Source organism: Pipistrellus kuhlii, unplaced genomic scaffold (genome assembly GCF_014108245.1).
Source record: "Pipistrellus kuhlii isolate mPipKuh1 unplaced genomic scaffold, mPipKuh1.p scaffold_m20_p_4, whole genome shotgun sequence".
Taxonomy (NCBI): domain Eukaryota; kingdom Metazoa; phylum Chordata; class Mammalia; order Chiroptera; family Vespertilionidae; genus Pipistrellus; species Pipistrellus kuhlii.
This window is the reverse complement of record NW_023425540.1, coordinates 38,884,451-38,907,637: the sequence shown is the minus strand read 5'-3', so window position 1 is coordinate 38,907,637 and position 23,187 is coordinate 38,884,451. Positions and strand designations below refer to the sequence as shown.

The following is a 23,187-nucleotide window of genomic DNA, read 5'->3' as shown; positions in this document are numbered from 1 at the left end:
ACTGATGTTTCTATTTCCTCTCTCCCTCTCCCTTCTTCTCTGAAATCACAACACATAACTTATTTATAAAAACTTATGTAGCTTCGTTAAAGTAAAATCCAATCTCAGTAATCTAAGAGAATTATTTGAATCAGTCAGTAAGTGTAGGGCATCAAAGAGGTCACTTTATAAAGTAAAAGGTGGTGGGAGTGAAAAATCCTCTGAAACTTGAAACTTTTGGTCCTGGATTTAAGAATATGAAATTGTCTTGGAAGTTAAAATAAGCTAAAAATGTAAAGAAAACCTTAAGGGATTTAAGAGAATTCATGGATGATTGGCATTAATGGGGTCTTGGAGGACTTTGGAAGACCTGCCTTATATTACTAAGTTCCCTTGTCACCAGTTATTTGTTCTATGTTCTCACTAAAGAAGAAATCCTGGTTCTAAACTAACATGTGGCTGCCAATGTCAGAGACAGAATGTTAGCCTGGAGGACTGGGACCATGTGATATGCATGGCACCTATGTTAGTTTGGGGGAGGGGAACAAAAAAATGTATAACTGACCCACTGACTTAGTCAGCTGAATATCTTCTCAGAGAATTTCTTTGGAATAGGTTGAAGTGCCATTAAGATTTAAACGAATTCTTTTAAAGTGGAATTTGAACAATTAGAAAGATGAAAGTTTTACAATTATGACTTAAAATAAAAAAGAAAAGGAAAAGGGATTGTGTTTGTTACTGTCTACATACGTGCCAAGCTGGTTTAAAGTTCACACTTGAAAGCATCAGTGTTCAATGCCTGGCGTACTTATTTTCTCCAGCCTTTCTGGGAGAGCAGGATCCCAAGGGACACATAGTTCAGACGATAAAGAGCATACACCATGGTCTACTGAACTTATCTCAAGTTAATCCTCATTTTAGAAAACAAATTTAATGATAAAAATAAACATTTTTAATTCACATGCAAACTTCTACTAATGAGTCTGTTTCTGATGAATATTTTTTTAAATATATTTTATTGATTTTTTTTTTATAGAGAGGGAGAGAGATAGAGAAACATCAATGAGAGAGAAACATCGATCAGCTGCCTCCTGCACACCCTCCATTGGGAATGTGCCCACAACCAAAGTACATGCCCTTGACCGGAATCAAACCTGGGACCCTTCAATCGGCAGACCAATGCTCTATCCACTGAGCCAAACCAGTTAGGACTGTTTCTGATGAATATTTTAACCAAGCAAGTAAAATACTAAAAACTGCTGTGGATGCTTAGGCAGATACCTTTCCATTACCCAGGATTCAACACCCTTTAGGGGCTGTCCCGCACACTGTCCGCAGAAGGCAGTCTTGTCTGCTCTTGCTCCACAAGGTATCCTTATAGCATTTGAATACTGAACCCATGTAGATAGTTTCACTTTCAGAATTCTTCTTTATCTAGTCAGCTTCCCCTGTCTGAAGGTCTTTATGGTCAGGAAGGGAAATTGAAATAACCACTAAAAGCTGAAGCAATCTGGTAACCATCATCAAAACAATTAAAACTTACTACTACTGTGTTTCCCCGAAAATAAGACATCCTCCGAAAATAAGACCTAGCACATGGAAAGATAAGGCATCCCCTGAAAATAAGACCTAGCACAACTTTGGGAGAAAAAATTAATATAAGACACTGTCTTATTTTCGGGGAAACAGGGTAACTTAAACCAGCCAATAAGTCTGCTTACCTGAATGTGTTCTGCAGAAATTTAGAGAAAACTAGCAATAGTAAAGCCATGTTACGAGCCTTAAAGACACTGAAGTCATTAAGGCCCCTGAAAATGGCTATAAGAAGTTAAAAAAATAATAATAAAAAGTGTCTGGTATCCTTTTTTCAAGATGACTATTTACTAAGCACAGCACAAGATGTAGCCAACAGTGAGGCCATCATGCAGTTTAAAAGAAATGTACACATAAAGCCTCTAACGCAGTGCTTGGTATGTAGTAAAGGTGCCCCTAGTTACTCATTCTACTGTCCTAAACGTCTTACACCTGACCTCTTTTCAGAGTACTGATACTAACTCAGCTCAGGTCCTCAGAACCTCTCCATGTACTTGGTAACTTGCCCCACAACCACCACTTTGTCCCCTCCTACACACAAAACCAGCTCTGACCCTGTCGCTCCCATGCTTAGAATCACTGGATTAACTTCCTCTGGCCACCAACTCCTCAGCCTCGCCTGCAAAGCCCTCTACAAAAGGCAGCACCCCATCTCTTCAACCCCGTTCCTCCTTACCCCCTTCTGCTACTGACGGCCCAAACTAACTCATAACCCACCTTCCCCAACATACCCTGTGTCCTCCAATCTGCAAGCAGACTCATTCTTGGGGACAAGGAAAAAATCCTCACAATATCTATGGCCAGATACAAAATAAAATCTTCCCCAATTTAAAGTTGTGTTCTTATATGTCACAGTAATTTTGTTTTTAAGGAGGCCAACATACCTTTACTTTCACTACTATATGTAATTTCAGATTAAACACAATCAAAAAATTCCCTTTACCTTAAATTAAGTAGCGGCTGAGTCACCCACTTCTTTAACTTCCGTCTCCCAAATGAAGTTTTAGTATGGTCCAAAACCCAAAATAAACTTCCTTTGCTTTTCATGTCAGTCTGAGAAAGACCAGAAAACAAGTTTTATTAACTAGATAATTGTATTGGTACCAAAATTGCTAGTTGACCAGGTGCCGTAGTTATTCCGTGGATCAACGGAATGTAACAATATTCAATGTTACATATGCCTGGCATAAAGTGTGGCTCATAACAAGTGTTCATTTAATGTTTGATCAGTGAACATGTGTGTATACATGCACACACACACACACAACACAAACATACATATATATATACACATACAATATACCAAAAGTATTGATATTTTGCACAGAAAAGAGATAATCTGTGTTGTTTTTGGTTAACTAAGAATAAATTATTCAGAAATCTCTTTTGAATTATATATTTGTCCTAAGCATCTTAAAAATATAATAATATCAATATATCTTACTGCCTTGGGAAATACAATTTGCCTTTGGAAATTCAGTATCTCCCACAGCATCGGAATTACTGTTCTAAAGACCAATGCTCTCAAAACAGCACTGAAGGAGTAGAAGGTACTGGAGATGGATGTGAACTTGCACTGCCCTCCCGTAATTTATCCTGGAAGGGCTCTATTTTGGTCTGTTTTATTAAATCCTTAGTAAAAGTTTACCTATCTATACTTTTCTATTTCAAAGTTGAGTCATAAAAATTTCACAACTAACTAGAGATGATGGTTTATCCTAACCAAGTTTTCACTGTATTACAAAAAAAAAATAAAAAAAAAAATCTATTAACAGATTAAATCTTCTTTGGAACATAAAATTGCAGTTTTCACCTGAGTGGTTTTATTTTAACTTTTTCCTTTTTTCTTCAAATCATCAAGCAGGAACTTACAGAAAACCTCCCCAGTGTACTCAGTTGTGTGATTGACAAAAGTATTTTAAATCCCTCAGGTCACTTAAATCCAAGTTTGGGGGGAAAAGACTCATAACTAGGACCCAATGCCACCTGGCAGAAAGAAACTCTAAAAGGTATCACATAAGCTCCCTGGGCCTTAGGAGTGAAGCAGAGCACAGAGCAGCTTCAGGGTCACAGAGGCTCCTGAGGATGGAGCTGGACACTGGCCCACAGAGGGGGCTGGTCCCATCAGCAACAGCACCACCAAGGAGACAAGAGCCTGACTGGCCTGCCTGCAGTAAAGGGTCCCAGGATGAGGATAGTGGAGGTGAAACAAGTTCCAGATATCTGGCATCACTGGAAAAGCAAGCTCAGGAGAGGGAGGGGTGGGCAAACACAAGTCCTGTTACACCGCTCTCTCCCTCACACTGGCCCCTCCTCATTGCCCCTTCCTTGCTCATCTGTAAGGAAGGCCAAGGCTGAAGTGCAAAGACACGCAGATGTTCATTCTCAGCTTCTGTTCTACAAGGGCTCAAGTCTTGACAATGGAAGGATTTTTAAAGGGTATTTTGGTTACAAATGATTTTTGCCTTAGCAAATGATTTCAGAACTGACTCCACAGAGTAGTAGGACTGGGACAGGGAGGATTTGGCAGAATAAGGACAACTTGGGACGCTGGGCTGTGTGTGCAGACACTGACTGTGAGCTCTTCTTCATCCAAGAAAAGTCCTTTCATTCCTACTACTTCTTTCCTATCCTGGGATGTATACAGAGTTGATGAGAAAGACTTGTGAGAAAGATTCTCACTTCTGGATAAATGAAATGAATGACAAAATAAAAATGTTATTGAATGGAAACAAGGTGGACTCTAGTATACACATTTAGTTTGAAAGGGGGAGAAACTAAATTAAAAAATTTAGTTAGTAATATACAAACCTAGGAGTCAGGAGAATAAATTTGATATTTACTATTATTCACAACAGTAGCTAATGCTTCTGAACAGCTTTAAACCATTTGACTCAGATGGTTCAGTCTTCACTACTTACTCAAATGACTTGAAACTTCTTATTTCTGTGACTTTTTTATGATAACATTAATTTTATAACATATCACCTCACATTACCATGTGCCAATTTAATAATAAATGAAAGTAATAATTTTAATGGCTCCATTATCTTCCTAATTCATCAACAAACAGCAAATAAATGATGAAAAATTGTAAAGGGAATTATTACGCATCTTACAGTCTAATTGAATATCACAGTAACTTGTTTTATATGCTATATAAAAAATAAGACTGCAAACATTTCAAGAAAAAGTTAAATGTAGAAAAATATAATCAAGCAGACAAAAAAAATCTTCATATGAATTTTCAAAAATGATGTTCTTCCAAATAAATATGATACAGAAATTATCTGAATTAGCATGTTACTTGAATCATTAAAAAAAGACAGCTGTATAGTTTCCTAAGTAGCCCTACAGAAGTATTTCTTATACTATATTTAATTCTCCAAAAAGCAGTCCAACAATTATCAACTAATAAATAGATAACAGGACAAGCAGAGCAGTCAGTTGAAGACAATATTGTTGCTTTCAACTATATTCCTAAGAATACTACCTTATTCCAAATTTTGTTTTTCAAAACCATTTGAAACAACTAGCCCTTATGTTTACCTGACCTGATTCTGTAGGATTTCAAGATTCCTTAATGTTGTTCCATTAATTGTCATAAATTCCATTGCACTTGACAACTGTTTAAATTTCCTGTAAAAGAACAAAATATGAATCTTGATGTAAGTGCATAAAGAACTAAGGTAAGCTCTAGAAATATTCCAGTGACTTTATGACAAAAGTTAGCTCTTTGGTAGAGAATCAAATCAGAAGGAGCTAAAAGAGTATTTACTGGATTATTGTCTCCCATTGATGCTGGTGTCATTAAAAAGGTTGGTGGCAAAATAAGGACAGTTGCTCTCAAACCAAACACAAGAACAAGGAAGGAAAGTAAGTGTTACAAACCACTTTTTAATATATTTCCAGAAACAGGACTAAACATAGTCTTTTATCATTGGCAGAGCATGTGGTGGTATGGTATCTTCAGGAAACAACTATGCAATTAGCTTAAAAAATATGTCAAGATACTTAAAAAACATCCTTCTTATTCATTAGCATGAGATCATCTTGATAAACCCTTGAACAGATTTTAATCAACATTCTGATACATGCAACAAATGTTATTTATTCTCTAATTAACAATGCACACTAATGTGGCTGTTTTAATAGAGTATAAAATTGAAAAAGTTGCAGAAAATATTTCCTTAAGCTCAAAGAATTCATATTCTCCTTATGTACCTGTTACTACTTCAAACTAAATAAGAAGTTCAATAAATTTCAAATAGACTTGAGTATTGAGTTGCAATATGATGAATAAATGTATGCACAATTCCAATTTTGTCTTTACTAGTCTTTCATGTTAAAAAGTATACTAATCAATGCATTACTGATACAGGATTCAATGTCGTTTATAAGCCAGTCAGTCCTTTGACATTTATGTCAATAGCACTTACAGATTTGGTGGCTTAAAGGCAAGAAACAGCATGGCAAGGTCACTAAACTATTTGGAGGGAGAGCATGAGTGTTTCCATCATAGCTGTAACAAGATTTAAATAAAACCCAGTTTCCCAAGCCAGTTATGGAAACAAGCCCTCATCCAGGAATCTAGAGCCTAAAATCAAAGCCAGCATTCATTGAAAGATGCCTCCACTTCTAGATGACTCCTCAGCTAAAGCTCCAGAGCCCTGACAAAGAAATAACGTACTGCACATTAGGAATGTTGCCTAGTAACTGAATGCTGTCCTTTGGCAGTGTAATTCATCTGCGACAGATTTGACCTAGCTTCCAAAGAATGATAACTTGTTAATAATTTTTAGAGGGAAGTAACTCCAGCACTGATGGATATCAGATGTATGTAGCCCTTTCTCTCCTTCATATAGCAGGTAGTCATTCAGTAATGTAATTACAATAATTTATGTTCTTGGGCAGTCCGCATTAATAGGTTTTTGGCCCGCCTCTGCGGCTCAGAGGCTGAGTATCAACCTATGAACCAGGAGGTCACGGTTCAATTTCCAGTCACGGCACATGCCTGGGTTGCAGGCTTGATCCCCAGTGGGAAGCATACAGGAAGCAGCCAATCAATGATTCTCTCTCATCACTGATGTTTCTATCTCTCTCTCTCTAGCCTTTCTTATCTGAAATAAATAAAAATCTAAAACATAGATCTTAGCTCCTTGGAGGCAAGGATTATTGATATCACATAATTTGTAGCACCTGCAGGGCCTAGCAGAAAGTAGATGCTCAACAAATATTTGCCATCTTCCTATAGGGAAGCCAGTGTGTTTTCCTTTGCTCAGAAATGTCTGTGAACACCCAAGGTCAGTAATAAAATGTAAAACATTTTCAGGAAGAAACAATTGGGCAGTGGTTGGCTCTGAAGCTGACAGGTGTTAATACAGCTTCCTGGTTAAAAAAAAAAAAAAAAATCCAAGCTGGAAGCATTAATAGGCTGGACTCAGAGTTAGTATCTAATCAGTGCCCATGTGTTTAGATATGTCATTCCTCTGTTCACAAAAGTTAGGTTTAATCTACACCAGTCAACACTTGCACACTTTAATCAGACAGAGTCTAGAGGGTGCTTAGCTGGCATGAAAGACTAATCAAGAACCCACAATCTACCAACCTTTCCTTAAAACATCTTGGCAAGCTGCCTTTATCTCCCGTTAACGTCGGAAGTGTAAAGTAAAATTAGTGGCATTGAAGATGTGTGGACTGTCCAGAAATACTGTCTGTTCAGTTGCCTTCACCTTCACAAGAACTTGTACACCCAACAGTCCATACCCTAAAGAATGGTGTCTTAGGTTTAGGATTCCAAAAGCATCCCGTTCCACCAATCATCAGAGGGTCCTGTCACCTAACACCAACTAAAACTGAAATCCTGCTCCTCCTATGCCTCAACTGAGCCTTTGAAGGAAGAACATTGAGAAGACAGATTAGAATTTCAAGATGCTCATAGAAGAGTTTGCATGACTGCGCTCTGTACCTGCTTGCTAAAAAGTATCTATATGTGTAGCAGAATTTTGTTTGAACTAACATACAACCAGGGAGAGAGAGGGTTGGGGAGGAGGCTTAAATCCCTCACCTTCATATAATTACTGGGCCTCCTACTATCTACCAGTAACTGTGAACCAAACTGGCTTATGTTAGCTCTTTTTACTGTGCTTCATAGATCTGCATATACAGTATTAAAAATTGATGGCAAGATCCTTCACCTGCAAATGATTACGGCTCACTTTAAAATAATATAATACTTGCTGCCCTAGCCTATTTGGCTCAGTGGATAGAGCATCGCCTGCAGACTGAAGAGTTGCAGGTTCAAAGAGCAATGCCTGGGTTGCGGGCTCGATCCCTCGTAGGGGATATACAGAAGGAAGCCTATCAATGATTCTCTCTCATCACTGATGTTTCTCTCTCTCTCCCTCTCCCTTCCTCTTTGAAATCAATAAAGGTATATATTTAAAATAATACTTGTTTTACTGCAGTGGTTTGGAACCAAAACCACAGTATCTCTAAGGACTGCCTGTACAGGTTCTTTTTTAATTTAACAGTGTTTTGTGTGTGTATGGGGTGGGGGGAGGTTTTTTTGTTTGTTTTGGTTTTTGCCATTAGTGAACAAGTTATCTAGACCTCCAAGTAGATGCTGGGAGAAGCAGGGTTTCTTTAAACTTGACATCTGCATTGATTTTTAATAAAAGATCAACCATGGGACAATATTAAACTAAACTGGCCCTATGGAACAATAATTATCAAACAATTGTAAGAACCAATTTTGCTGCTGGTTTTCCCAAATGTTTGGTTGATAATATGTTCTGGAGTTGGGGGAAATTTTCCTTATGTCAGTCCTATTTCCACTGGAAATTATACACACTTTTGAACTAAGGGTTGAATCTGCCAACATCCATAGGAATTCAACGATATGATTAATGCTCTGAAATACTAACAAAAAATAAAATTCTGAATTATTTATCCTTTTCGAAGAAGCTAAATTTCATCTGCTTTGAAATGAATCTCATAAATAATTCCTGGCTACGGTTCCTGCTGTGTGAACCTGGATAGAAATATTATAAACTAACATGGGAACATATTTCATTAATATTTAAGACAACAAAAATGCAAAGGATGCTTTTGTTTCCTCAAGTTTTAAAATGGAAAAAAAATATACTTGCTTCTAATTTGCCACAGAAATTTAAGACACTATACCATTACTAAACTACTTTTAAAAAATCTTCCTGAATTAGAGAGAGGCAATAAGGGTACAGAACGTATCTGAAAGGTCAACCCCTTCAAAGATCCTATTTAAATATATTTTAAAATGAAAACAAAGAAAAAAATCTATCATGTTACATATTAAATCAATAGAGAAAAATAGTTCTCTATGTACAGTTTTCAGAGGTCATACATTTACCATTTGCCTAATCTTTGCATATTTAATTTAATTAATATAGATTTAATTTTATAAAATTATTACAAATTTTAATTATTACAAAGTGTGTTCTATTACAACATTTGCTTTACTGTAGATTCACTTCTACTTGATTTGCGATTAAACAAAATAAATATCTCTGCATTCCTAAATGTTTCCAATAAGCATATTAGACAGGCAAATAAAAAGAAAGGCGTATAACGGTTCCCAAAAGACTGCTAGGTTCAATGACTCACTAGAAGGATGCACAGGACTCAGGAAATATTCATTCGGCTCTGATTTATTACAGTGAAAGGACATAAAGCAAAATTTGCTCTATCTAATAAAGCCTCATTTAATCCATCCATAAGAACAATTCCTAAAATGGTTTATTTTCCTCCAAAAGCCTTTGTAAATGCACAAAGACCTTTAAAGAAATGTATGTCAAGATTTTAATGAGCCGGGACCGGTTTGGCTCAGTGGATAGAGCGTCGGCCTGCGGACTGAAGGGTCCCAGGTTCGATTCCGGGCAAGGGCATGTACCTTGGTTGCGGGCACATCCCCGGTGGAGGGTGTGCAAGAGGCAGCTGATCGATGATTCTCTCTCATCGATGTTTCTAACTCTCTATCTCTCTCTCTTCCTCTCTGTGAAAAATCAATAAAATATATTTAAAAAAAAAAAAAAAAGATTTTAATGAAATATGCAGCAACCTTTGTGAAAGCATTTGCAAAACAACACAACTGAATGTCCCCCAATCACATGACTCCTAAACTAAATATAATCCTACCTCAACTGCTGAGCTTTTAAAGCAATAGGACTGAATTTTAAATAAGAATGAGAACATGCACGTTTTTCCAAAGTAATCCCTTTGAGAGGCTACGTTCTTTTTCCAAGATATAAAAACTGTGGAATTACACTTTGGAAACTACATTCTGAGCCAATTCACATGCCACCTGTAAAATATCATTACTCCCATTTCATTTTTAAGCAAAAACAATGGTACCAGTTTGATCTTTATTCATTAATCTTGGCTCCCAAAAACATTTTTCTGCAATTTCAAATCAAATCCATACTCCCAGGTTAAAGAATTCCTTCCTTCTCTCTTTTTCACTAATCCTGTATTTACTGACTGCCTACTAAGTGCTGGACATATGTTGGGTGATATACAATGTGAGGGCCTGCATTTTGGACTTCTTTGTGTCTTTATTTTGTCTTACTCTATGGGAATGAGAGGAAATGGTTACCCAAGAGGCAGATGAGCCACATACTAAGTCCCTAGCAGATCCAGTTCCCTGGCCACTCCCCAACATCACCACCCGATGTAAGTTCAGCTGCACTCCATCTATCAAGTCAGGTAATTTTAAAATAAGCTATTTTAATTTTAGTACAAATAAACATTTTAGTATTATTTTTACCTGGAATTACACATAAGGAGGGCACAATAATGTTTTCAGATCCAAATTTATCTACTTCTATACACAGGAGAGCCTGATTTTAGAAAAAGTCAGTTTTCTTATTTCAATAGTAATACTTCATTGCTGGTGATGTAGAGAGAAAAACAAATCTTTTTTTTTTTTTTTTTTTTGGCGGGGGTAGGGGGTAAGGCTTTTATCTAGTTTTTTATTTTTTCAATTACAGTTTACATTCAATATCATTGTGTATTAGTTTTGGGTGTACAGCATAGTGGTTAGACAATCATATACTTTACAGAGTGTCGTTCTCCCCTCCCCCCAATATTTTCAGTACAGTACTCGGCTGGTAATGGGAAAGCTATGTCACTAGTCCTACCTCAGTGAGGGGCTCCCTAACAGAAACAAGTCAAATGGCAGATAGCCTGTCATCCTTTTCTTATGGGATCCAACACCACCAACCATACAGAGTGATCTCTGGTGGAGCCCATGAGGTATAATGCCAGGCTACTATTTTTTTTTTTTTTAATAAAACACTTCAGCCGCACTAAAACATATGTAGATTAATATTGTACCCAGATTAAAAAAGAAACATAAAGCAGAACTCCTCTGGGCCATTTCCCCACCGACCTCTATGGTTTCCCTCGAGCCCCATTCTTCTGAATTTGTTGTTGCTCATTCCCATGCATGTCTTTCTACTTCTCAATATATGTACGTATTCTACTACTGTTTCACATGTTCCTAACTTCACATATTGACCTATCGGGTGTACTCTTCAGCAATTCGACTTTTGGCTTAATATAATGCTAATAAAAAATATTTTAGTACTGACACATGAATCTCTAGTCCAGTGGTTCTCAACCTTCCCAACGCTGCGACCCTTTAATACAGTTCCTCATGTTGTGGTGACCCCCAACCATAAAATTATTTTCGTTGCTACTTCATAACTGTAATTTTGCTACTGTTGATGAATCGTAATGTAAGTATCTGTGTTTTCCAATGGTCTTGGGCTCTACAGCAGCGGTTCTCAATGTGTAGGTCGCGACAGTAGCAAAATTACAGTGATGAAGTAGCAACAAAAATAATTTTATGGTTGGGGGTCACCACAACATGAGGAACTGTATTAAAGGGTCGCAGCATTAGGAAGGTTGAGAACCACTGCTCTAGTCCGTTCATTTTCATTGCTGTATTACATTACAGTGCAGGAATATAACACAATGAACCCACGCTGCTGTTGATGGACATTTAGGCTGCTTTTAATCAGGACAAAACTATTTACAGAAAAATGATATTCTGTTCTATCCTAAATGCCACACACTGGAAGACACACCAAACAAAAGACATCACAAAAAGAAAGTGGATTCTTCCACTCTCTCCAGTAAACTCAAACTAGCACCACCTCTTTGTCCCTCAATTCATACTCAGCCATTTTACTAAGATCGCTCCATCGGTCCCCCCACCTCTGCAGGGCTGAAAGCAGCTTACTTAACCTGGATCAATATGAGCGAGGGTAATTCTTTACCAAGCCAAAGACCAGGGGCTAGTGGAGGTGGGACACAGGAAGGCAAGAGAATTATCTCCCTACCTTTTTTCATTCCACTGGTTTTTAAACTAGTATTTTCCTACAATGTCACTTGCCAGCTTTTAAATCTCTGAACTCTACAAAATTAATCACTTTTTTAAAAGCTGTCTATGGCCTGGCCAAGGATCCTAAGTGGTTAGAGTGTCGGCCCACACAATGAAGGTTCCCAGGTTCGATTCCTGGTCAAGGGCAAGTACCTGGGTTGCAGGTTTGATCCTCAGTCTGTGCAGGAGGCAACCAATCGATGTGTCTCTCTCATGTCAAAGTTTCTCTCTCTCTCTCCCTCTCCGTCCCTCCCTCCCTTCCTCCTTTGCTCTTTCCCTCCCTCCCCAACTACCTGCCTTCCACTCTTTCTAAAAAGCAATGGAAAACATATCCTCAGGTGAGGATTAAAAATAAAAAATTAGCCGAAACCGGTTTGGCTCAATGGATAGAGCGTCGGCCTGCGGACTCAAGGGTCCTGGGTTCGATTTCGGTCAAGGGCATGTACCTTGGTTGCGGGCACATCCCAGTGGGGGGTGTGCAAGAGGCAGCTGATCGATGCTTCTCTCTCATCAATGTTGCTAACTCTCTATCCCTCTCTCTTCCTCTCTGTAAAAAAATCAATAAAATATATTTTTAAAATAAATAAATAAATAAATAAATAAATTTAAAATTGAATTTAAAAAAAAACACTTGTTAGAAGCTGTTCTCTTTGTGTCCAACTTTATGACCCATGAAATAAGAAGTGAAACCAAGAATAAGAAAGGCAATGAAATTTTATGATTCCTTTTTAATACCACTTCTTAATTCCACTTTCTACTACTTGCCAATTAACTGTGCTTTAGAATCAAGCAAATTTTGCAGCCAAAACTCCACTACATTAAATAGCTATTATGAACACAAACTGATGGAATTATTAAGGATTCTATCAATGTTTTTTATATCAGTTAATAGCTTTAGTAGTCTTAGGAACAATACCACATAGTTCAGCCCTGCCCTCAAATAGAGCATTCTATCAATAGCAAGTAAAATTCTCCGAGAATAGTGTTTGCCAAATTCAAAAGATGTTGTTAAATAAGCCCTCCCCTTTTTAATTTTTGAGGAATCACTTACATGGGTTTGGAAAGCACCTTTGCCAAGTTAAACTCTTTGAGGTATCTTATTATGGCCGCCAAAGAGCAAATCACAGGCTTCTCCAAGATCATGGCGCTGGAAAGGCTTTGAGAACCTAAAAGTAATATTATACATACCTTCGTTAGAATTATTATTCACCATTATTTAAAAAATGAAAGTTAAATAAAATTTAGTTTATAGTCATTGAAATAATAGAGACTATCTCCTTAAAACTGACCTCTGGAAAAATCCAGATGATTACCCAGGGCATGGGAAAGGCCATTGTCTAGTGGTGGAACAAGCCTTTTTGTAAAGCAATGGAGCAACTTGTTCAAAATGTAAAATGCTCATCTCCTTTGACTCAGTAATACTACAAAATGCACATCAAAGATGTGTAAACAGGCCGAAACTGGTTTGGCTCAGTGGATAGAGCATCGGCCTGTGGACTGAAAGGTTCCAGGTTCGATTCCGGTCAAAGGCATGTACCTTGGTTGCGGGCACATCCCCAATGGGGGTGTGCAAGAGGCAGCTGATCCATGATTCTCTCTCATTGATGCTTCTAACTCTCTATCCCTCTCTCTTCCTCTCTGTAAAAAATCAATAATATATATATATATATATATATATATATATATATATATATATATATTAATATGTAAACAAGGAAGTGAGTTGGAAAATCTTTTGTAAGAGTAAAAAACTAGAGAAAACCTAACCGAATGCCACTAGTGCAGCGTTTTTCAACCGCTGTTCCGCGGCACACGTTGCCTGGTGTGCCGTAGGTGCAGACAAGACAAGAATTTTATAATTTTTCACTATTTTGTTTACTTAATATTTCATAATAAAGTAATTATAAAATACTTTCTTTGTGTTTATTTGATTCCTATTCAAGAGAATTACTTTATATATAGTCAATATAGGCACAGAGTTAAATTTTTTAACATTTTCTAATGGTGGTGTGCCTCATGATTTTTTTCATGAAACAAGTGTGCCTTTGCCCAAAAAAGGTTGAAAAACACTGCACTAGTGTAACAGTTAAATAAATCGTAGTAAGTCTAGATTATTACTCACCTACTAATAGGAATGACTCATTGCTCTTCTGTACTAATACAAAAAACTAACCATAACATATTGCCAAATAAGAGGGAAAAGAGTTGAATGACCATTCTCATTTCTCAGCAAAAATATTTTCAACTTTCCAGCCACCCTCTCAGCTCCTCTCTGTGACCTATAGGATATTCTTAACAGAATACAGCCAAAAGAATCCTTTTTAAAATGTACCTCAAATTAGATTACTTTACTTAAAAGTTCTCAAACATCCATCCCCCAACTCACTGAGTGAAAACCTCAAGTCCTTAAGTCTGTAAGGTCCTACACACCTTGCCCTCCCATCTCCTCTTTAACGCTGAGCTCCCCTTAGTTCCAACACCCAGGCCCCCTGCCATCCCTTAAACATACCAGGCACTTAAGATATGCGACTCTGTACCTTCATATGTCCAATTGGCTTCGCCCTTAACTCCTCCAATCTTTGTTAACCATTTGTTCAAGGGCCATTTCCTTGGTAAAGTCTTCCTCACCACCCTGTGTAAAAGCTCACCCTCAGGGATGGAGAAGTATAGATAGGCCAAAATTGGTTTGCTCAGAGGATAGAGCATCGGCCTGCAGACTGAAAGGTCCCAGGTTCGATTCCGGTCAGGGGCATGTACCTTGGTTGCGGGCACAGCCCCAGTAGAGGGTGTGCAGGAAGCAGCTGATCGATGTTTCTCTCTCATCGATGTTTCTAGCTCTCTATCCCTCTCCCTTCCTCTCTGTAAAAAAATCAATAAAATATATATATATATTTTTTAAAAGAACTATAGATTGGCAGATGTATAAAAAAACAGTCACGGGGATGTAATATACAGCTTAAGAAATATAGTCAGTAAAACTGTAATAACTATATATAGTGTCTAACCCTTTTGCTATACATATTAAACTAATATACTATCAAATGTCATCTTAATTGAAAAAGTTTCACCCCCTTCCTGCCTTACTTTCTTCAGAGCACTTACTTTCTTCAAATGCACTAACTTATTTTATTGTAACATCTCCCCCCATTAGAATGTAAGCTCCAGAAGGGGGGAATTTTTATCTATTTCATTCCTTACTGAATGCACTATGCCTCACATAATAGGCATTCAATAGAAATCAGATGAAAGTGCAAGTTCAAGTTAATTAAACAAATATACACAATTATGTGTGTACTAGAGGCCCGCTGTGCGAATTTGTGCACGGGTGGTATTCCTTGGCCTGTCCAGTGATCAGGCTGATCAGGGCTGTCTCACACAGTCCAGATTGGGGCCAAATGGGACCAGTCGGCCAGCCAGCTAGGAATAGGGACTATGGGAGGTTGGCCAGCCAGCCAGGGAGAGAATGCAGGAAGTTGCTGGCTACAGGAGGTTGGCTGGGGGAGCCTGAGTTGAGCATCTGCCCCCTGGTAATCAGTACATGTCATAGTGACCAGTTGATCAGTCATCAGTCATTCAGTCGACCAGTGGTAACAGTCTCTTTGGCTTTTATATATATAGATGTTTATGTATATATATATATATATATATGAGGATTTATATATAAGAAGATTCATAAGGATTTGAGTGGGGACTTTTACTTTTTTCTTTAAACACAAATATATTTTGACTTTTTTAAATAGGCATTTATTACTTTTAGAAATAATATTAAAATATATCTTCGATAAATCAGTAATATACCTTATTAATTTCAACTTTGTATAAAAATAAGGTGTAAATAAAGAGTTAAAGCCCTTTCCCCTTCTTCTGAGAATTTCATCTTCTTGTAACTTTCTAGCTCTGTTTCCCAGGAAACCGGATAAAGATGAAATGCCAGTGTATTAGGAAGTAGCACTGCATATGGTGAAAATGACCTGAAATCAGTACACTGCACCTGGACTAGGAGGAATTATGAATACCTAATTCCAGAAAATTGGCCTTCCCTGAGAGTACACTGACTCTTTGAACTTGGTATGTCCTTTGTACAAATCCCAGCAATGGAATTGGGTTCCTGCAGGACATGGGGCGTCTGAGCCAGGCAGATCCTGCACCCACCTGTTAAAAGTCTCCTTTCCCTTCAGCTGAGCTGTCACTAGCAGCAAGGGGAAACACTGCTACAGAGACCGCTGAGGAATATCTCCACCAAGGGGAGAACATGTGCCTTGCCCACAAGCAGGTGTTCTGCCCTGTATCCTTCCAGGTAATGTGATGCCAAGATGGCTTATGGCAGTCTTGTGACTTAGTCTTGTCTTTAGTTGGGCATAAGATGATCTCTTGTGATATTGCAGACAGTTGTCATAAATGGGTTACACTCTCAGACATTCAATTCAATTTGGCCAGGTCACCATGAGATTAAAAGGGATGGGGAGAGAAATGCTCACAAGATATTGATACCTGGGTGGGAGCTGGGGGAGGCTGGTCAGTCTATGGGATAATGAAGAAAGCTGCGCAGCCTGTGATAAGAGATTAAAAAAAGGAACTAAGCTGCACTGACAGGAATGAGGGGTCCAGACCAAAGCAAGCACTGATATCTGGCTGAGGAAATGTGAATTAGAAAATAATGGTTACCTATCATATTCAGATCCTGTCATTAATATGAATTAGACAAATAATGGTTACCCAACATATTCAGACCCTGTCATTAACGTTCTGGTATTTAAATTCCAGTAGTCAAACTTTTGAAATGCTACCCTTCATCAAGAGGTTTATCCAAACATTCTATAAAACTGCAGGGAAAATAATGAGCCATCTTTTAAAAAGAACAAGAAGGAAAGTTGGTCAGTAAGTAACTCCTTACATGCCAATGAATATGTCAAAACCAGTAAATTACTAAATGGTCATAACTACAAAAGAAGAACTATAGTAGTGTTTTTCATCAGTGTAAGAACAATAAACTCTTCCCTCCACTTCTTCCAATTATGTATTGGTAACTACTTAGCCTTCATGACATTAAAAGTCAAGCTTGCACCTTTAGTCAAACCTCAACTCAGTTAAATTTGAGGACATATGGCTAACATGTATATAATCTTTACCTTTGATGTCAATCATATCTTCTACATAAAACTCTGTAAACACCTGGGAAGCATGGCTGTATTCAAAATACATGTTATCCATCCTTTCTACTCGAATTCTGTCATCCCGCACCCTGAAAGAAAAAAATGAAAATTTCAAAGATAATTTTCCATAATCTTGAACTGTGTGTATTTAGGCCTTGACCTGACTGAAAAAAAAATAAAGATGCATTCCTTATTCTCTCCCAAGTTAAAAAAAGAAAAAAAGAAAGAAAGATCTGAAGTTTCCTGGTTGAAAAGTTCCATTTCATAAAATGTAATTATTACTTTTACTACTGTTATGTCACCTAGCACACCATGAGTACTTTATATTTTTATCAAGAACTCACTGAAATTGCCAAAACCGGTTTGGCTCAGTGGATAGAGCGTCAGCCTGCTAACTGAAAGGTCCCAGGGTTCGATTCTGGTCAAGGGCATATACCTTGGTTGCGGGCACATCCCCAGTAGGGGGTCTGCAAGAGGCAGCTGATCGATGATTCTCTCTCATCGATGTTTCTAACTCTCTATCCTTCTTTCTTCCTCTCTGTAAAAAATCAATAAAATATATTTTATTAAAAAAAAAAAAGAACTCACTGAAATTAAGGTCAATTACTTTAATAAATACAAAAGGGAACCTTTTCTTCAATTCTATTTACTAAAGTGTTATCATTAGCATATATGAGCCTATCAATTTTATATGTAGCAACTATGCTGAACGCTTCAATAGCATGGATGGAACTGAAGAGCATTAAGATAAATGAAATAAGCCAGGCCGGGAAAGATAAATATCACATGATCTCGCCAAAACCGGTTTGGCTCAGTGGTAGAGCATCAGTCTGCGGACTGAAAGGTCTGGGTTCGATTCCGGTCAAGGGCATGTACCTTGGTTGCGGGCACATCACCGATAGGGGGTGTGCAAGAGGCAAGCAGCTGGTCAATGTTTCTCTCTCATCGACGTTTCTAGCTCTCTATCTCTCTCCCTTCCTCTCTGTAAAAAATCAATAAAATATATTTAAATATATATATATATATATATATATATATATATATATATATATATATATCTCACATGATCTCACTCATTTGTGGAATATAATGAACAACAATAAATGGATGAACATAAATAGATCCAGAGACAGAGAAACATTGATCAGACCATCAAAGCTCAGAGGGAAGGTAGGGGAGGGGAGGGGGAAGGGGGAGAGATTAACCAAAGGACTTGAATGCATGCATATAAGCCTAACCAATGGACACAGACTATAGGGCATGAGTCGGGGCATGGGAGTGGGGAGGTAATGGGGGAATAAAGGCACATATGTTACACCGTAATCAATAAAGAAATTAAAAAAAAAACTCACTGAAATTAAGGTCAATTACTTTTTTAAAAAATATATTTTATTGATTTTTTACAGAGAGGAAAGGAGAGGAATAGAGAGCTAGAAACATCAATGAGAGAGAAACATCGACCAACAGCCTCCAGCACACCCCCCACCGGGGATGTGCCCGCAACCAGTGTACATGCCCCTGACCAGAATCAAACCTGGGACCTTTCAGTCTGCAGACCAACGCTCTATCCACTGAGCCAAACCGGTTACATCAAGGTCAATTACTTTAATAAATACAAAAGGGAACCTCTTCTTCAATTCTATTTGCTAAAGTGTTATTATTAGCATATATGAGCCTATCAATTTTATATGTAGTAACTATCCTGAACACTAACTGGTTTTTTGTATTGTCTTTGTATGCATTAATATCAGATGAAAAAAAAAAACAAAAAACTGTCTCTCCTTTATAATATCTACTAAGGGCCCAATGCATGAATTCATGCACCTTGAAAGGAACTATGGGCCCATCCTCCATGCTCCCACCCAGTCCCTCCTGCTGCTCCCCTTTCTATCCTTCCCCCATCTGCTGGCAGCCCCGCTTCCTCCACCTCCACTCCCATGTGCTGACAGCACCAGCCCCACTCACACCTTGGGGCTGACACCAGCAGCAGGTGCAAGGGGGGCCGTCACTGGCAGAAGGTTCGAGAGATGGCTGCTGGTCCCGATCACCCCTCAGGAGCAGGGGGAAGTGGAAAAGTCCTAAGGGACAACTGGGGCCAGCAGCTGCCACTCGCATCCGCTGACAGTGCCGGGTGATCAGGGCTGGCGCCAAGCGCTGGCACCCAGTGCAAGCAGGGCCAATGCCAGCAGCAGGTGTGAGTGCAGGGCAGGACCATGGTGTGTGGGAGCAAAGAATTTTCAGTAACCACCAGAGGCTGGCCCCAATGAGAGTGACATAGCCCTGCCTTGATCTGGTGCCCCTGCTCACCTGCTCCACCATCCCATGACCGATGCTCGCCATGTTCCAAACTCTGCCACCTGCTGCCAATGCCCGCCATGTTCTGCACGTACCCCCCGGTGGTCATCATAGCGATGGGTGGTTTGGTTGTTCTGCCCTTCGGTATATTTGCATTTTGGGTTTATATATATTTAGATTAATTTCTTTTTCCTACCTCATTACACTATTGGCTAAGAAGTCCAGGGCTGTGTTGAACAAAAGTAATGCTAACAGGCATCCTTTGTTTTCTTAATGACATTAATGGGGAAGAGTTTCAACTCCTAGGTATAATGTTTGCTGTAGGTTTGGAGATAAATGATTTAGTCTAAGGTTTGGTAAAATTCCCAGTTAGAGTAAAAAATGAAATCTTAGTATAAAGGATTGTTGAATCTTACCTAATGTTCTATCTATATGTGTTAAAATGATCATGTGGTCTCTCTCACTTTCTTTCTTAACATATTACTCATATTTTCTGATGCTGAATGACTTTTGGTTCCCTGGGATATAATATCCTTGTCATTATGTTCCATGTTGCTCAAATAAAGTTATAAACTTGATTTCTTAGTGTTTTCATTTTTTCCCAGGAAACCTGTGCCAACATATCTGGCTCCAAAGGCTCTTCCTGTTCTATTACAAGACTAGACAGGCATAAGTGGGTTCAGGAAGAAACCTAAGAGGAAGATTTCCTCCCATATGTGGTGCTGAAGAAGAATTTTTCCACCTTTATCTGCTGGAGAGGGAGTGTCAGACTAACTATGGCAAGTCTCTTATCATTTTTGCTGTAGACTCCCTTAATATCTGGATTTTAACAGCAAAGTTATTATTTAGCGACTCAAAAAGCAAAGAGTGACCTTACATGAGCTCCAGAGTGTTTTTGTACAAGTTCTTAGAGTGAACACGAAGGCAGTGGGTAACTCAATTACTGTTCTAATTAACATTTTGTATGATAAGCAGATAAGGAGTTAGAAACCCATTAAATCTGATAAAAAAGGACTTGTCCATTATCTTTGAGGCTTTCATGGAAGTATTCCAAAAGTGATAAATTCATTGTTCTGTAATCTGTATATTAATCGTTCTCATGTAAAATTTTTTCCATAAACTGGTTGGAGTTAAAGATCTCTTATCTGGCCCGGCTGGTTATGGCTCAGTGGTTGAGTGTTGACCTATGATTCAGGAGGTCACAGTTTGATTCCTGGTAAGTATGCCCTAGTGGGGAGTGTGCAGGAGAGAACTGATTAATGATTCTCTCTAAACATTGATGTTCCTATCTCTCTCTCTTCCTTCTTCTCTTGAAATTAAAATTAAAAAGATATTTTTTCATTTCATATCTGTGTTTTCCTGTATTTCTTAAATTGAAGCAAGTTGAAACACTTATATACATAATGAGTAGCATGCAATTAGAATTTTATCAAACTAGATTTTAATAAGTTTCTACATTAAACATAGAACTGTCAGTCTTGATTTCCCCAAACTGTAGTCAGTCTGTGGAATACTGACATCTGAATCATGTGCAACAGCACAGATTCTACACTTCAAATGTGTTCCATCTGAACTCAGCAGGAAGCCAGGGGAAAGAGGGTTTTAATTTTTATCAGTCTACACGAACAATTCTGGCAGCCAACCTAGGACAGAATACGAAGTAGAAATGTAAATCTTCTCCAATGGTAGTCTATGTTTCAGCTGCTCTGTTAGAGAAGGCAATAAATATCTTTCACCAATTGGTTGGAGCACCATCCTGTACACCAAAGAGTTGCAGGTTCAATTCCCAGTCAGGGCACATACGAGAGGCCACCAATCGATGTTTCTCTCTCACATAGATTTTGTCTCTCTCTTCCCTCTTCCTCCGCCTCTATAAAATTATATCCTAGGGTGAGGATTAGAATAAAAAATTTTAATAAACTATGGTAATATAAATTGACCTGGGTCTAAAATATTACGAAAACACCTTCCGTTTTCCACCCTCTGCCAAGGCTGCCTGCTCCTCCCGGGGCCAAGGTGGCAACTCTCTGTCTGTGCTGGACAGGAGGACTAACATCAGGATACAAGTCTGTCATTACATGAGGTACACCAAGCTGGACTGTTTAAACAAAGATTTGTCATTTTTAAAAATTCTTTTCATATGTGGCATGCCTCTGTTGCCAAACATATTATTTTTGAAAAATTAAATGGTGATAAAACTCTCAACAAGTGTGGAGCCCACACTGAAAAGAGGGTTGAGGACATCAGACCCCATAATACCTTTCAATGTCAACCCGGTGACTCTGGTGTTGAATAATAGACCACCTACACAGGTTTTAAACTAACATTCAACTGTGACCAAATAAATGATAGCTAGCCAATTTTATGATCTATGCTGACTTTAGAAACTATGATTTTCATAGACAAAAAGAGCCTTGTTAAGGGCTGACAATCTACTCTAGGAAAACTCACAAGGCCTCTTCTGACAGCGTACTTACTGATAATAATAATACTGATTGAGTTCCAAGCTTCCTGGCTGAATGATGAATCGCTCCTTTGAAAGTACAATAGAGGTCGAGATTGAATAAAAGAAGCTATGTAACATAGTTACAGTATCTCTACTTCAGAATTAGTATGAAATTAATTTTAACACTGCTTATAGTAGGGAACTAGCATCACTTTCTTAGAAGACTAAGGGCTTTATGTGAAACTGTAATGATAAAGACAACCACTAGAACAAAAATATCAGAAAAATCCCATAGACCACATAATGAAACTTTTTTTTAAAAGGCACAAAAACTATATGGACGAGCTAACATCAAGTATATCTGCCATATTGACAAATGTAAATTTGCTGACCTTACCTATTAAAAGAAAATTAATCTCAGATTAGATTAATTAGATTAATTACAAAGGAAAAATAAATAAAATCTCTATGCTACAAACAGGAGCACAACTTGAAACAAATTCTGAAAGGTTAAAAATAAAATAATAGCTGAAAAAAACTGCCCATAATGCAAATACATAAAAGGAAATCATGTCACAGACTTTATTATCAGGCAACATAGAATTCAGGACAAAAAGCATTAAGCAAGACAAAGAGAGGTATTTCATGATAAAAAAGGGCACATAAGGATGAAAAAACTTTCACCCCCATGTCCTTTGAAAATACTTTTAGATTTCTGAACCACTGGAATATAATACTTACTCAAAAATTTAAAATTTTCATGAAGAACAACAAGAGAAAGGAAAGGAAAGGAAAGGACGCATTACAGGACTTAGGCAGGAGCTCCCAGGAGCCCTGCATCCACTTCCCAGGACCTGAATGGGGAAGGCTACACGTCCTGGGACCCAGCGATCGATCGGTGCCACCCTGCCACCTTGTGGAACGTGAGAGGAAGATGAATACAAAGAGGTGAGACAAACAGGGACCACATCTAATTCAGGCCTACCTTTGAGCTTTTCTCTTACCTGAGCCAATATGTTCATTTTTACCTTTAAAATATTCAATGAATACTCACTAGAAAAAAAATTTTTAAAGAAATCTTTATTAGGAAAAAAATGAGACATAAAGCAATAAAGAAAAAAGGGGGAGGGGAGCTTTTGAGGTCCAAAGAAAAAAGTGGATATAATCTAATCACACAGACAGCTTCTTGGAAACATGTCAATCTTTCTGAAGTCCACGTGGCCAACAGTGAACCAGAGTGAGGAATACCCAAAGTCTGATTCCAGCTAATGATCTGTTTCAGACCAAACCAACAGGCA

General features: G+C 38.1%; 1 protein-coding gene, 1 long non-coding RNA gene and 1 other non-coding gene across 4 annotated transcripts in view; 2 read left to right on the top strand and 1 right to left on the bottom strand.

Annotated features, from left to right (window-relative positions):
* MSH3 (mutS homolog 3) overlaps positions 1-23,187 on the bottom strand; it is a 113,209-nt gene that overhangs the window by 61,123 nt on the left and 28,899 nt on the right. The window contains exons 9-12 of one of the 2 annotated variants that reach the window (XM_036409185.2): positions 17,125-17,237; positions 13,047-13,161; positions 5,127-5,211; positions 2,516-2,625 (exon numbers count right to left, since the gene is read on the bottom strand). In XM_036409185.2, coding sequence (XP_036265078.1) covers positions 2,516-2,625; positions 5,127-5,211; positions 13,047-13,161; positions 17,125-17,237 — 423 coding nt within the window. The remainder of the gene's footprint in view (positions 1-2,515; positions 2,626-5,126; positions 5,212-13,046; positions 13,162-17,124; positions 17,238-23,187) is intronic. The other variant, XM_045571671.1, reaches the window with a different exon arrangement.
* LOC118704020 lies at positions 1,677-1,805 on the top strand. Its single transcript, XR_004983253.1, has one exon. It is a non-coding gene; the product is annotated as a small nucleolar RNA SNORA33 (small nucleolar RNA).
* LOC118702804 lies at positions 1,677-21,363 on the top strand. Its single transcript, XR_004982847.1, has 3 exons — positions 1,677-1,806; positions 19,795-19,799; positions 21,345-21,363. It is a non-coding gene; the product is annotated as an uncharacterized LOC118702804 (long non-coding RNA).